This window comes from Artibeus jamaicensis, unplaced genomic scaffold (assembly GCF_021234435.1).
Source record: "Artibeus jamaicensis isolate MK-2021 breed Jamaican fruit bat unplaced genomic scaffold, CSHL_Jam_final contig_2002, whole genome shotgun sequence".
Taxonomy (NCBI): Eukaryota; Metazoa; Chordata; class Mammalia; order Chiroptera; family Phyllostomidae; genus Artibeus; species Artibeus jamaicensis.
The window spans coordinates 1,096,159-1,112,742 of NW_026521408.1; the positions used below are offsets into that span (position 1 = coordinate 1,096,159).

The 16,584-nt window shown below is 40.5% G+C and overlaps 1 protein-coding gene across 1 annotated transcript in view; it reads left to right on the top strand.

Annotated features, from left to right (window-relative positions):
* PARP4 (poly(ADP-ribose) polymerase family member 4) overlaps window positions 1–16,584 on the top strand; it is a 136,716-nt gene that overhangs the window by 85,113 nt on the left and 35,019 nt on the right. The window contains exons 22-30 of the mRNA XM_037156956.2: window positions 4,420–4,615; window positions 5,606–5,673; window positions 6,256–6,443; window positions 8,653–8,752; window positions 10,743–10,913; window positions 11,190–11,270; window positions 12,663–12,743; window positions 13,747–13,842; window positions 14,650–14,772. Of these exons, the coding sequence (XP_037012851.2) occupies window positions 4,420–4,615; window positions 5,606–5,673; window positions 6,256–6,443; window positions 8,653–8,752; window positions 10,743–10,913; window positions 11,190–11,270; window positions 12,663–12,743; window positions 13,747–13,842; window positions 14,650–14,772 (1,104 nt within the window). The remainder of the gene's footprint in view (window positions 1–4,419; window positions 4,616–5,605; window positions 5,674–6,255; window positions 6,444–8,652; window positions 8,753–10,742; window positions 10,914–11,189; window positions 11,271–12,662; window positions 12,744–13,746; window positions 13,843–14,649; window positions 14,773–16,584) is intronic.

Genomic DNA, 16,584 nt, shown 5'->3' on the forward strand with positions numbered 1-16,584 from the left:
GTGGCTGGTGCAGCCTGCAGTCCCACATTCACGTGTGAATAAACTGGGATGAACACCTGGGGAGTGAGACAGATTGCACAACCTGGGGTCTCAGCACAGGGAAATAAAGCCTCAAACAACCAACTGAAAACACCTGTAGGGGTTGAGGCAACAGGAGAAACCCCCAGCCCCCCAGCCTCACAGGTGAGTTCGTTGGAGAGACCCACAGGGTCCTAGAACATACACAAGCCAACCCACCCAGAAATCAGCCAGAATTGCCCACTTTGCTTGTGGGTATTGGGAGAAATGACTGAAATCCAGCAGAGAATGGAGCATCACTGTTCCCTCTCAGACCCCTTCCCCACATACATTGTCACAAAGCAGCTACATGGTGAACCTGGTGAACACCTAAGGCTCTACTTCTTATACGTAGCAGGCATGCTGAGACAAAAAAAAAAAAAATGGCCCAAATGAAAGAACAGATCAAAGCTCCAGAAAAAATACAACTAAGTGACGAAGAGATAGCCAACCTATCAGATGCACAGTTCAAAACACTGGTAATCAGGATGCTCACAAGATTGGTTGAATTTGGTCACAACTTAGATGAAAAAGTGAAGACAATACTAAGTGAAATAAAGGAAAATTTGCAGGGAAACAACAGTGATGGGAAGGAAAGTGGGACTCAAATCAACAGTTTGGAGCAGAAGGAAGAAAGAAGCATCCAACCAGAACAGAATGAAGACACAAGAATTCAAAAGAATGAGGGGCTTAGAAACCTCTATGACGTTTTTAAACGTTCCAATATCTAAACTATAGGGTTGACAGAAAGAGAAAAGGAAGAGCAACAAATTGAAAACTTATTTGAACAAATAATGAAGGAGAACTTCCCCAGTCTGGCAAAAGAAATAGACTTCCAGGTAGTCCAGGAAACTCAGAGAGTCCCAAAGAGGTTGGACCCAAAGAGGAACACACCAAGGCACATCATAATTAAGTTACCCAAGAATAAAGATAAAGAGAGAATCTTAAAAGCATCAAGAGGAAAGGAGAGTTAGCTACAAAGGAGTTCCCATAAGGCTATCAGCTGATTTCTCAAAAGAAACCTTACAGACAAGAAGGGGCTCAAAGAAGTACTCAAAGTCATGAAAGGCAAGGACCTATATCCAAGAAAATCAAACTGCATTACTGTATCCAGCAAAGCTTTCATTTAGAATGGAAGGGCAGATAAAGTACTTCTCAGAGAAGTTCAAGTTAAGGAGCTCATCATCACCAAGCCCTTATTATATGAAATGTTAAAGGGACTTATCTAAGAAATTGAAGAAGATCAAAAACTATGAACAGTAAAATGACAACAAACTCACAACTATCAACAACTGAACCTAAAGAAAAAACAAAACAGTAAAAACAAATACTAAGCAAACTAAAACAGAAACAGAATTAGAGAAATGGACATCATATGGAGGGTTTTCAGTGGGGAAAGGGAGGGGAAAAAGTGGGGAAAGGTACAGGGAATAAGAATCATAATTGGTAGGCATAAAATAGATGAGAAGAGATCAAAAATTATATAGGGAACAGAAGTTAAAGAACTTATATGTATAAATCATGGACATGAACTAATGGGGATGATGCTGGAGGTTTGGAGGGTACAGGGCGGAAGGGGAATAAAGGGGGGAAAATTAGGAAAACTAATGGCATAATCAATAAAATATACTTAAAAATAGAATAGTCAATAAAGAAATGATAGTCTTTTCAATAAATGGTTTTGGAGAAACTGGATAACCACATACCTTTTGAAAATGGACCCCTATATTATACCACTCACAGAAATAACTCAAAATGGATTAAAGACTTAAATTAATTCCTGAAACTATGTAACTTCAAGAAAAAAGCCCCTTGGGGACTTCCGCCAAGATGGAAGCACAGGTGGAGGTGCCATGCTTTCTCACACAACCAAGTTTAGAGACAACTAAATATTAGCAACAGAAAACACAGCCAGAACATAGAAAATTGAACTTTTCGGAAGTCTGTTAACAACAAATTCTTCAGCCTGACCGGTAAGGGGCGAAACCAGCAGCTGGTGGAGCCGGGTTGCACAGGAAAACTCGATCAGACGGACTCAGGCGTGTGGAATCCAGGTGCAGGGTTGGACCTAGTGAGAGACCCAGCGACCGCGGGAAAACAGCCAGGGAGCAGGGCTGCAGGTTGACTGTTGTCACGCATTCATGCGCGGATAGACAAGTGAGGGAGTGGGAGATTGGACGAGAGCCAGCAGCCCCAGCAGCAAGCAGTGGCGGAGGGCGCCGCCATTTCCCCGCTCTAACCCCACCTCCACATACAGTGTCATAATCCAGCGACCTAAGTGACCCTGCCCCGGTGAATAACCTAAGGCTCTGCTCGTCACCCAGCTGCGAGAAACAGCAGAGGGGGCCGCCATTTCCCCGCTTCCACATACAGCATCACAACCCAGCGACCTGGGAGTCCAAGGCTCCGCTCCTCACACTTAAAGGGCGCGAACAGACCAAAAATGGCTCAAGAAGATCTCAAAGCCCCAGAGCCTATAAATCTAAGCGATGAAGAAATAGCAAAACTCTCAGACGCACAGTTTAAAACACTGCTGATCAGAATCCTCACAGAACTAGTTGATTGTAGCCACAAATTAGAGAAACATGAAGGCAAAACTAATTGAAATGAATGGAACTGCACAGGAAACCAATAGCGATGAAAAGGAAACTGGGACTCAAATCAATGGAGTGGACCAGAAGAAAGCAAATAATGGCCAAACAGAAAAGAGTCAGGAAGCAAGAATTCAAAGAAATGAGGAGAGTCTTAGGAACCTCCAGGACCTCTTTAAATGCTCCAACATCCGGATTATAGGGGTACCAGAAGGGGGAAAGGCACAGCCACCAGTGGAAAACATATTTGAACAAATAAGAAAGGAGAATTTCCCCAATCTGGCAAAGGAAATAGACTTCCAGGAAATCCAGGAAGCTCAGAGAGTCCCAAAGAAGTTGGACCCAAGAAGAAACACACCAAGGCACATCATAATTATATTACCCAAGATTAAAATGAAGGAGAGAATCTTAGAAGCAGCAAGAGCTAAGGGGACAGTCACCTACAAAGGAGTCCCCATCAGACTGTCAGCTGATTTCTCAAAAGAGACCTTACAGGCAAGAAGGGGCTGGAAAGAGGTATTCCAAGTCATGAAATCCAAAGACCTACAACCAAGATTACTCTATCCAGCAAAACTTTCATTTAGAATGGAAGGACAGATAAAGTGCTTCTCAGATAAGATCAAATTCAAGGAGTTCAGCATCACCAAGCCCTTATTATATGAAATGTTAAAGGGACTTATCTAAGTAAAAGAAGTTAAAAAAACATGAACAACGAAAGGACAGCAAACTCACAGTGATTAACAACCACACCTAAAACAAAAGCAAACTAAGAGGACAGCTAGATCAGGAGTGGAAACATAGAAATGAAGATCTCAAGGAGGGTTAGCAACAGGGGAGTGGGAGAAGGAGAAGGGGGGAGAAGGTACAGAGAATAAGTAGCATAGACAGTAGGTAGAAAATAGACAGCGGGGAGGACAAGAATAGTATGGGAAATATAGAATCTAAAGAACTCGAGACACATGGTCATAAACTAAAGGGGGGGTAATGGTGGGGACGGGGGGTAGGGTGTAGGGGATTGAAGGGGGGAATAGAACAACTGTAATGGCATAATCAATAAAAAAATAAATTAAAAAAATAAAAAATTAAAGAAATTTTAAAAATAAAAGAAAAAATCCCCTTGACATTAGTCTTGCTAACTGTTTTTAAATATGATACCAAAAGCACAAGCAACAAAAGCTAAAATAAGAAAGTAGGACTATATCAAAATAAAAAGCTGCTTCTGCACAGCAAACCATCAAGAAAATGAAGAGGCACCTGCGGAATGGGAGAAAATATTTGCAGACTATATATACCACATAAGGAGTTAATATCTAAAATATGTAAGAAACTTATACAACTCAAGAGCAAAAACACTAATAATCTGATTTAAAAATAGGCAAAGAGGTTGAATAGACACTTTCCCAAAGTGGACATACAGATGGCTACTAGGTATGTGGGGAAAAAAGTGCTCAACATCACTGATCTGAGATACCACCTCACACCTGTTTGAATGGCTGGCCTCAAAGAGACAAAAGACAAGTGTTGGAAAGGATGTGGAGAAAGAATTCTTGTGCAGTATTGATGGGAATGCAAATTGGTGCCTTAATCCAGGGAGTCTTCACAGTTTATAGGGTGGCGATTCCAAACACGTGTGCTGTTTGGAGAGATTGTGTGGGTAGGTTTTGGGAGTAAAACGTTGTGGTCATTGACACATAGATTTATGCTGTTTTGAGCCAGCCAGACCGGTTTACATTATGAGAAGCATTAGCCCAGCGCTCTTCTCTCCTTGCAGGCTTGTATGCTCGTTTTCCATCCAGACCTCAACATCACCTTCCCTGATGCAGCCGAGGAGAGTGAAATGGTTATATGTCTCGACTGCTCCAATTCCATGGAGGGTGTGACATTCTTTCAAGCCAAGCAAATTGCCTTATATGCACTGTCCTTGGTGGGTAAGAAGCAGAAGATAAACATTGTCAAGTTTGGTTCAGGTGAGTGCTCTTCGACTGGCATCAACAGTGAACTTCCTCCTTAATATCGTCATCTTTATGGGTAGAGATGATGGCTGTCAGTGTCCTGATCTGACCTTTGCAGTGAGAATTAGCATATCACAGTGTTCAAGAATTCTGGACCCAGGTCCCTGGGTTCAAATCCCAGCTCTACCATTTAGCTCTGGGTATCCCCTTGTGGGGACAAGTTACTTGACCTTTTCGTGCCTCAGTTTCCTCATCTGTATTCTGAGGGTAATGACAGTTCCTACCTCACAATGTTGTTGTGAGGAGTGAGATAATGGATGTAAAGGATTTGAAACAGGGTGTCATTCCTAGTAAGTGCTAAATAAACATTACAATCATTATCACCAGATAGACAAAATGCAAGACCTTTGGTCTGATGACTATGAGGGTCCCAAGGATATGGACAAAACATTTGAGATTAGCACTGTGGTAGAAAATTTATAAGGAATGATCTCAGTATACATGAGGTCAGCCCTATTTATTAGAAAATAGGTAATGCGTGTCCTGATGGGGGCCCAGGACCATATCAGCTACCAGAAGAAGGCACTGTAGCAATGAGGGAAGGACCACAAAGTGCAGTGAGGGACGTCATGTCCTGTTGGTTCTTCTGTGTCATTTAGCAAAGGCCCAGACCCTTTATGAAGGAGCCAGGGTCTGCCACTGCTCGGGGCAGAGATCATGGAAGGAGAATGTGTCCCTCTGATGGCCAAGCTGCCTGTGTTATGGTGATAATCTGCATCTGACTTTGCATAAACATAAGCAATCTGCTACAAAACGGAGTCTGCACACATAATTTGACTCAGAACCTTTTGCACAGTGAAGTGCATAGTTTGCTCTAGAATTTATTATTTAAAGGAATACTGTGGTAATTTTAACTTGTGTTAAAATGATCGAGCATCATTGTTTGTCATTTGTCAATAAAGTGAATAGTTAATGGCAACACCTCACACCAATCTCATTACACAGGATACAAGGAGTTATTTCCATTTCCTAAGTTCATCACAAGCAGTGACATGCCAGCTGAGTTCATTATGGTGAGTAAAAGCCCCTCCTTCTCCTCCTGAGTCTCTGTCCATTTTTAGCAGCGCTGCCCGAGAGAAACACTGTCACGACAGCCCCAGTCTTTCCACTGTGCAAATTGGTGGGCTTTTTCATTTCACTGGTGAAAGCAATGTGAACTCACTGAAGAAAAATTGGAAATTAAAAGGGAAGAAAGAGAATATTGCCCACAGTCCCACCCACCAGCAGTTTAGCATTAACAGTTTAGCAGTGTTTTCTTCTGTCCCTCTTCTCCTGTGTTTTATATGGAGCATGCTCAGTATGACCAAGTCACCACTTCAGTCCAGGCTGGCAGGCCCAGAGGTATTTAATGTAATAGTTCTTTGAAAACCATAAAAGAGCAGATAAATGCTGATTGATAATATTGTAGTTACTGTATGACATGAAATAAACTCAAAGGATATAAATGCAGTTGTTCCACAAATGTTTAATTAGAGAAAAGTACCTTTTTAGTGATGATACTTCTAAACCCTCATTGAGAGATGTGCTCAGTAAATTATTAGAGTGAACATTGAATATCCCCCAAAAGGGATCATTTTCCTCTTCATTTTCTTCAGTCTGCCTTGCCTACCATGGGAAACACCGACTTCTGGAAAACGCTTCGATATTTAAGTTTACTGCCCCCCTCTCAAGGGTTAAGGAACATCCTTCTCATATCTGACGGCCACCTGCAGGAAGAGCGCCTGACTCTGCAGCTTGTGAAGAGGCATGTGCAGCACACCCGGCTGTTCTCCTGCGGGGTTGGGTGAGTGTCAGGTCGTTGCCCCTGAAGGCCACAGTGGGAGGCAACCTCGGAGGGGATGTCTTGGCCCACAGAGGGTTCTCGGCAGTTGTGAGGTTGATACTTGTGTAAAGAAGCTGTTTAGGGTACAGTTAAGGAGCCTTGGGCTGAGAGCCAGACTGTGTGCATCTCAACTCCCGAGCCAGTCACTTATTCGCTATGACCTTGGGCAGTTTGTTTAATCTCTATAAAATGAAGGTGATGATGTAAACACTACCTCTGACGATTAAACGAACTCACATATAGAAAGCACTTAGACAAACTGGCCCATAGCAAGCACCAAATCAACGTTAGTGTTATTTTGCCTACAAGTCCACATTTCCAACCTATCCTGAGAAGCCCAAGGTGGTTCCTGACTGGGGCTGCAGGGCCTGCTGCTTTAGGGCCCCATCCCACTGCCCTGCTCCTCACAGCACCTTACCAGTGAGGTTCACATTGTCAAACCCTGGGATGTATGGAGAATCTTTCTCTTGGGGAGTGTAAACTCTATTATGTTGGAATGAACTCCCTCCACAATTATAGTTAGCTTTTCTAGTTGAACTGAGGTATATGGTGTAAATATAATAAAAACACTAAACCAAAGAGGTCAGACTGGTATTTGCACAGAGCAGACCTGTCCTGTGCCTACCTGTGATCCCTGCCCACAGTCACCTTCCTGGCAAGCAATCACCAGGCCATCCTTCCCTCACGCTGTGCTGTCCTAGGCCCCTGGGCTTCTGTAGTGATCTGGGACCTTAATGCCCCCCTAGATGGCTCTCCCTACCTGCCCAGAGGGCTCTTCTCTCTGCACCCCCTCAGTCCCAGCTCCTAGTCCTGTTTTCTGTACTCGAAGGCCTAACAGGGTATTACTCACCAACCAGGAAGTGTGTCCAACCCACAGCAAATAACTTGCACCTTTTGATACCAGGTGGCCAGCCCTAAGCCTGCTGCAGGGAGGTGTCTTCTCCCTGTCTGAGTCAGCTCCCTATTTCATCTTCCTGGTCACAGAAATTCCTGCCTGCTCCCCACACTGTGTGTCAGGGTCCTGCTGTGCTGTGGTCAGGCTCAGATGTCTCAGCATACAAGGCTCTGTGTATTTGCTGAGGATCTGTTGTAGGACAGACACTGCTCAGCTGAGGCTGTAGTACTGCATGTGGGAGATAAAGAGCAATCCAGAACCTCAAAGGGAGATGGAGTCCTAAGTGCCAGACAGGAAGGAAAGTGGCTGTGAGGGGTGACTGTGCTGGTTGACATGACCCAGCTGGAGAATTGTAATTGTTACTGACTTTTGGTCCAGTTTTTAGGACCTTTCTAAATGTTTCTGCCTCATTTATGTTAAAAAACTCCAGCAAAATGCTGGGAGCTCTCCAGAAGTAGACATGATTCCTCCTGCCATTTTAACAAGTCCACACACAGAAAAGGTTCCAAGTAGCCCCATCAACTGATGGAACTTATAAAATGCAGCTGAAGGATTTTCTAATCAGTGTTGTAATCACCACCGGTTACTTTAAAGGACTGAAGACAAATCTAACTTTTATCAATATGCTAAAATATGTTTCAAAGATAACTTTCTTAAGCTCTCTTTCAGAGAAGTTATTGATCATTTCTTTAATATTTCAGGAGGAAACTCTTTAAGAAAGTCATTCTCGATAGGTGTAGGATTATTGAGAGAACTTTAATAAGACATTGTCATTTAAATACCAGATTATCTTTGCTAGGATGAGAGTTATTTATTTATATCTTTTGCCATCTAGATGTGGATCAGATTTCAAGCTGTAGACTTTATTAACCCCTATGCCATTTCTTGACATTTGGAATCAAATTTGGGTAGCTTTGACACTCCTTAAGAGTAGGTTGATCTTTATCAGCATTCTGGTACTTTGGGGGACTTTTTTTTTTTTTTCCAGGAGAATCATCTGCTTCCTCCTTAAGTAAATTGAAAGTCAAGAAATTCTGCTTTTATTCTGTTATGAGAAATAAGCTCTCTGATGTGTGCAGCTTGTTACCCAAACTTTTTGATGTTTCATATTATCTGTCATATGTTTTATCTCCTGAACCTAAGCTATAGAAGAATATTCTTCTGTATGAACGTCTCTTTTGTTGGGTTTTGAACTGTGTCAGTCTTATTAACTACGTGGACTTCTAAAATGTTTCTAGAATTTCTTAAAAAGTAATACCTGTGAAATGTGATCAGTTCAACAGCAAATCGTCATATCTTAAGGATTCTGTCCCAATGTGGTGCTGGACTGTTTGAATATTTTAACTCAAAATCCAAACATAGTTGGAAAAAACAGGTACGTTTCTCAAATACATTATTACTAGTCTTACATTTACATGTGGAAATGTTATCTTTGTACATTCATGTTTTCATCCAAGGGAACAGGAACTAGAAAGAGGCAGAGGCCCCATGATGTGCACCCACCTCTGGTGATCCCTGACCTTCTCCCTGGCAGGGGCACAATGAATGCAAAATTGGGCATTCTCCTAGCTCGTGGTTTGATTTCTGCTTTATCAAATGTCTTGGGTTGACTTTTAAAAGTGAAGTATTGCCAGCCCTGGCTGGTTTAACTCAGTGGATTGAGCGTGGGCCTGTGAACCAAACAACCGCAGTTCAATTCCCAGTCAGGGCACATGCCTGGGTTGCAGGCCAGTTCCCAGCAGGGGATGCACCAGAAGCAACCAAGGGGACACACGAGAAGCAACCATACATTGATATTTCTCTCCTTCTCTCCTTCCCTTCTAAAGATAAATAAGTAAAATTTAAAAAAATAATAAATAAATAAAGTAAAAGTGAAGTATTGCCCTGGCTGGTGCAGCTCAGTAGATTGAGCATGGGCTGTGAATCAAAGGGTCGCTGGTTCAATTCCCAGTCAGGGCACATGCCTGGGTCTCGGGGCCAGGTCCCCAGTGGGGGCCAGGTGAGAAGCAACCACACATTGATGTTTCTCTCCCTCTTTCTCCCTCCCTTCCCCCCCTTTCTAAAAATAAATAAATAAAATCTTTTTTAAAAAATGAAGTATTATACATGTTTTACTAAAATTAATTTTTATTGTGGCAAAATAAACATAAAAGTTGCCAATTTAATCATATTTAAGTGTGCAGTTCAGTGGCATTAAGTGTGTCACATTGTGCAACTCTCACCACACTCCATCTCCAGAACTCTTTCATCTTCTCAAACAGAACTTTATACCCATAAAACAACAACTGATTCTTCTTCCTCCTCCTTCGCTGGCAACTACCCTTCTACTTTCTGTCTCTATATAAAGTTGACTGCTTTAGATATTTAGGTATCCCTTGTAAGTGGAATCTTACTGTACTTGTCCTTTCATGTCTGGTTTATTTCATTTGGCATAATGTCCTCAAGATTCATCCATGTGGTACCATGTGTCAAAATTGTCTTCCTTTTTAATGACTGAATAATATTCATCATCTGTACCTAGCACATTTTTATCCATTCATTTATTGGTAGAAAGTTGAGTTGTTTCCACCTTTGGCTGTTGTGAACCATGCTGCTATGAGTGTTGGTGTACAAGGATGGTTTGAGATGCTCATTACAGTTATTTTAGGCATATACCCAGAAGAGGAATTGGCAAATCATATGGTAATTTTAGGGTTAGTTTTTTAGGGACTGCCATGCCATTGTTCATGCCGTTGCTGTACCATTTCATTACATCCCCAGCAACGTACCAAGGTTCCAAGTTTTCTATATCCTGGTCAGTCCTTATTTGCCATTTTTTGTTTTTGTTTTTATAATAACCATGCTAATGAGTGTGCATTTGTATCTCACTGGGGTTTTCACTTGCATTTTCTTAATGACTAATGATGTGAAACATCTTTTTATGTGCTTATTAGCCATTTGTGTATCTTTGGAGAACTGTCTACTCAAATCTTTTATAGGATTAATTTTTATAACTGGAATTTACTCCATGCTAGAGCTGTATATTAGTAATTAACTAGTGTAATAATTTTAGGATGTTTCGTACATTTAAATAATGTGCTAGTGCATTAGAAAAAAAGAGTTATTACAGGAACTAGTATAAAGGACACATGGACAACAACTAAGGGGGGTGGAAGTGGGAGGGAGGTGGGGAGCATGGGGGGGGGCTGGGATGGGAGTAAAAGACAGAATACTGTAGTTGAAAAATAATTAAATTAAAAACAAACAAACAAACAAAAAAAGAGTTATCAGTCTCAGAGAGAAGAATAGAATGTAAAGATTAAGTGTTCAGTAACTATTTTCTGGATACAACATTGAAAGATAAATAATTCTTCTTTAACAAATAGATAGAAGACCAGATGACTCGGTCACAATCCCCAAGCTGCCACACGGTCTCTGTGAAATGGCATCAGTTCAGTGCAGACACACCGGAGCCCCTTCAGGCCCCAGCGCACGTGCAGGCTTTGTTCCACAATGACCGGCTCCTGGTCTACAGCTTTACTCCTCATTGTACTCAGGTAAAGAGGCACATAGTTTGTTTCACTGTGGGAAGAGCAGTTATTTTGTGAGTAATTTTCTTTTCTGTCTGATTTTTTTTCTCTCTTTCTTCCCCAAATCATATGTTGGCAAATTTTCTCCTTCCAGAGACACAGTGGGTGGTTTAACAAGGGGCCCTGGAAAGCCTTTTGATTTCCCTTGAAAGCTGAAAGGAAATTGCTAAAAGAATCACTGTCAGACTGACCAAAGTACTGGGGAGTGGAAAAGGTAATAAGGAACTTTTTTGCCCATTTCAGGCAACTCTGTGTGCATTAATTCAAGAAAAAGAATTTTCTACGATGGTATCAACTACTGAACTTCAGAAGACAACCGGAACTGTAAGATTCAAAATTTAAATTGTGGACCTAGTGCTGGAAAGCTGTAATAATTTTATATTTTAATGTAGAATTCTCAATACGTTTCCTTTGTTATTGCTGTTTTTCTGTGTTGACATTTCAGTACAAATGAGGACAGTTTCCTGTAGATTCTTTTCTTTTTAAAAGATTTTATTTTATTTATTTTTTTAGAGAGAGGGAAAAGGAGAGAGAGAGAGAGAGAGAGAGAGCAACATGGGTGTGAGAGAGAAACATCAATTGACTGCCTCTTGCATACCCAAGACTGGGGACCTGGTCCCCACCAGGCATGTGCCCTGACCGGGAATCACAGCAGCTTTCACTTTGTGGGATGACACCCACCCAATGGAGCCACACTGGTTGAGCACCTATGTTATTTTAAAATAGTAAATAATAGTAGTAAACTGAATAAAACATTTATTGAGGCTGTGTTTACTTTTTCTACTTTTGGATTAAGAGCAAATGAATTAGCACCAAAAAGTTTATACTATTTGCATTAGTATTTAATCTACTGTAGTTAGACCTAGAAAATTCCTAACCTATCTGTGCTATAGTATATGTAGCTTGCTTTTTATAGGAGTATTTGTGAAGCCAGAGAAACCACTTCCCAAACATTGCTGGGTTTGGGTTTTTTTATTTTGTTTTGTTTTTTTAAATACAATATGGCTTTTCCAGCACTCACTGGATCAATAATAATAATTATTACTTGCTAGTGACTTATGTATAGAACATAAGGGAATTTCCACATTATTAAAAAATTGAATCTTAGGCAGAAATAAAGAAAAAAAATTGTGCCTGGGAAGATGTCATTTTTCAGAAAAGCACAATTTTTATGGTTGTGCTTCCTCTGTAAACTGTGATCTGATTGATAACACAATGCTAAGAGTTGGACTTCTCTTTGAAAGCGGATATGGCCATTTAAGATCTGCTCTGTGTTTTTGTCATTTAAGAAGAAGAGGAGGGAGCCCTTCTTCCTCCCCTTCAGCATGGAAACCACACTCATGCTAGGGCATCACAGCACTAAGCTGGCTCCTCCTACAGTAGAATAACTTGAAGTTTCTGAAATAAATTAAACTGGAAAAGGCCTTTTATAGAAAAAGCAAAACTGTAAGGACAGAGAACAGGTGAGCTGTTGGCAGGGGCTGGAGGTGCCTGCAAAGGGACACGCAGGGTTTTATAAGGTGAAGGGACTACTCTGTGTCTTTATTTCAGTGGTGGTCACACAATTGTGTATGTTTATTAAAACTTATCAAACTATACACTTTAAAATAGTGAACTTTAGTATATGTAGATTATACCTGTGTTTTAAAAATAGGTTTCTATGTGTGACTGCAATTAAAAGACGTTCAAATCTTTCCTTCTTTGCTGCTCACACAGATGATTCACAAGCTGACAGCACGAGCCCTGATCAGAGATTATGAAGATGGCATTCTCCACGAAAATGCAACCGATCATGAGGTCTGCTCTTTTGAAAGCAAAAATTTTTTGTGCTCTGTTAATAGCTCTCCTTAAATGGACTTTTCCACGGACCTGAAGAGTGAGGCTAGCAGGATGGAGATACACACAGTATCGGGGCATGTATTGTCATGTCAGGGTGCAGGGTACTCTGTGGCTTCCTGAGAACTCCATGGTGACTGTGACCATCAGAGAGAGGCTGGAGGAGGGCTCTGAGAGCATCTGTCATCAGAGCTCTTGCATGCTGTTGATGGTCATAGTCCCCTCATCCTGCTAAAGAGCCAGGTGCAGGACAGGTGGGCAACCTGCCTATGGATACACAGTGTAGAAAAAGCTACCTGACTCCCTCCTCTCTAAGCTGACAAGGCCCCTGGCTGAGGGTTCCACTCAGCCAGGACAGCCCTGTTGGCCCCTCTGAGGCTCTGATCTAAAATTAGTCTAGAAGCATTAGGGCTCAATGCCATCCCCCAAAGAGGGTACCAGAATGCCACACAGAGCCACCAATTCCTTTGCAAACAGTTACTGCTCATGATACGTGGCCTATGCCTTCAGCACTCTCCTGTGCTGCCCTTATATTATATCCTTGAGTTCATTTTGCTCACTGCCCTCTTATGTCTGGGGGCCTGACCAGCCCTGCCACCAGACAGTCCTGAACAAGGCACTTCACCTGTCCATGTCTTAGAGTCTGATAATGAAAATGGGGCACATAGACTTCCTGTAAAAGATTTCAGAAGTTCAGTATACTCTCCAGAGTGAGAGTTTTTTATAATTTATGAAGGGCTCTATTAATAGAATTATTCCTTCAAGGACTTGGTTGCTGAATTGAGTAGGGAACTTTCAGTCACCAACTTGAGATATTTATACAGGGACATTGACTCAATATTTAGTTTGAAATTCTACTTATGAAATAATTTGCTTTTTATAGAATAAGACCTTTTAGATTACTTAATACACTTTTAATGAAAATAAAACAAGATATGTTTGCATTTGTTTTATTCTATCCTAGATGAAGAAGCATATCCTAAAATCTCTGATTATTCGACTCAGTAAAGAAAACTCTCTCATAACACAATTTACAAGCTTTGTAGCTGTTGAGAAAAGGGTATGTAATAGTGTTAATTCATGTTTCTTGTCTTTCTTTTTAATCCTCACTTGAGGACATGCTTATTGATTTTAGTTAGAAGGAGGGGAAGGGAGGGAGATAAAGGGAGAGAACAGTGATGTGAGAGACAAACTTCAATCAGTTGCCTCTCATATATGCTCTGACCAGGACTGAACCAGATATGCATCTTATCCAGGAATTATACCTGCAATGCTTCAGTTTATGGGACAACATTCCAAACAACTGAGCCACACTGGCCAGGGCCTTGGTTATTTTGTGTGTACATGTTAACAAAATTACTCTTACTCTGTTGCTGACAATATCCATATCCTTGGCCTGTGATGAACAAGGAGGGGAGAGGTAGAGGATCATCAAGCCAGGGCCTCAACGTGAAGGCCCATGGTGACTTCTCTAAATGAGATACATATGTTATTATTTTTAATGTTATAATTATTAGTTTCATGTGTACTTTTAAGATTTACTTCAATTTTGTTATTTTTTTGGCATTTCTCATTTTTTATTAATCCAAGCCCTTCAAAAAAAAAGAAAAGTCCTGGGTTTTCCCTTTCCTTCTGAAAAGCCCATAAACTTAAGGCTCTTATTTCAGTGACCACTCAGTGAAGAGGACCACCACTAAAATGAAGACGTCTGTCTTGACCTCTTTTACTCTCACCTGAGGCCCCAGATGCAGGATCCAATCTGACACCCACATATATTCCAAACCAAACATTCATAGGGCTTTAGAATGTATAATCATTTCACTTGATAATGTTTGTTTTGTTTTTACCTAATTGTGATTCAATATAGGATGGTAATGAGTCACCTTTTCCTAGTACTCCAAATATTTTGGAACTTATTGCCAAAGAAGATGTAGATTTCCTGCCATACATGAACTGGCAGGAAGAGCACCCAGATACCAGCATACCCCAGGTAAGTATTCATTACTGCATAGATTTGTATTGTGTTTTCCTATTTTTATGGTGTTGAGGGGAACTCTTTGAAAAATAACATTTTTCAAAGCCTTAATATTTGTATATGCAGAATACATATACAAACACTTTTACATTTATAAAAATGCTATTTCATGACTGGGAAAGTCAACATATAGAAATATAGCTATAAGTACAAAAAGGGAAAAGTGTAGTTCCACTCCTCTCAGAGACAGATGAACTGTCACACAGGAAGTGAAAGTCATTTGCTCTCAGTAATATAATAGATTTATCATGAAGTAGTGTTAAAAGTCTTACCTAATAACCTAAATTCACCACCAATGTTTCTTAAAGTTTATAGTGCTCAGTAGTGTGGCCTTTACAACCAGAAACTTAATAGAAGTTAGAAATGTGACTTAACTAAACATTGAAAGGCATATTCAAAAGAAAAGGAGTAAAACAGTGCTCTTGAGTATCCAGGTTAAAGAAGTAAAGTTGACAAATTTTAGGAATTTAGAGTCTAAAGGAAAAAAATTTGTGAGGAGAGGAATTTTTGGAAAATATTGTACAATATAGGCAACATTTCCTTTTTTGGATTCATTCTAAAGTTATGTCAGTTAAGAACATAGAAACATTAGATGTCATTGGCTTTGCTCATAAAGTCATATTTAGTATGATTTAAAAAAATATTTTGTCAATTATAGTTGACATGTAATATTACATTAGTTTCACATATACAACATAGTGTTTAGACATTTATATAACTTACAAAGTGATCACTCTGATAAGTCTAGTATCCACCTGGTACCATACATTATAATAATGTTTAGTATGTTTTAAGGTGGTAAATGAACAAGACATTAACAACAAAACCACAAATGTTTCTTCAAATGAGCCAGAGGAGTAAATAAACCAAGACTGTACTGAAAAAGCTAACATTAAGGAGGCGTTTGTTTTTGTTTGTGTGTTTCTTTTTCATAGTTCTTTTTAACATTTTTTATTGTTATTCTATTACAGTTATCCCAACTTTTTCTCCTTTGCCTTCCTCCACCCAGCGCACACCCCAATCCACACACTGTTGTCCCCGTTCATGGCTCATTCATACATGTTCTTTGACTAGTCCCTTCCCCTTCTTCCCACCATTATCCCTCTCCCCCTACCCCACTGGCAACTGTCAGCTTGTTCCATGTTTCCATGCCTTTGGTTCTATTTTACTCATTATTTTGTTCATTAGCTTCCTCTTCTAAGTGAGATCATATGATATTTGCCTTTCACGGACTGGTTTATTTCACTTAGCATAATATTCTCCAGTTCTATCCATGCTGTTGCAAAATGTAGGCCTTCCTTCTTTCTTTTTGCTGCATAGTATTCTGTTGTGTAAATATACCAGCTTTTTGATCCACTCATCTATTGATGGGCACTTAGGCTGTTTCCAGCACTTGGCTATTATAAATTGTGCTGCTGTGAATATTGGGGTGCCCAAATATTGAATTTGTGTCTCAAGATTCTTAGGGTATATTCCCAGCAGTGGAATCACTGGATCAAAAGATAGATGCATTTTTAATTTTTTGAGGAAATTCCATACTGTTTTCCACAGTACCAGTCTGCATTCCCATGAACAGTGCACTAGGGTTCCCTTTTCTCCACAACCTCTCCAGCACTTGTTGTTTGTTGATTTATTAATGATGGCAGTTGTGACAGGTTTGAGTTGATATCTCATTGTGGTTTTAATTTGCATCTCTTTGATGGCTAATGATGTTGAGCATCTCTTCATATGTCTCTGGGCCCTTTGTATGTCCTCCTTGGAGAAACG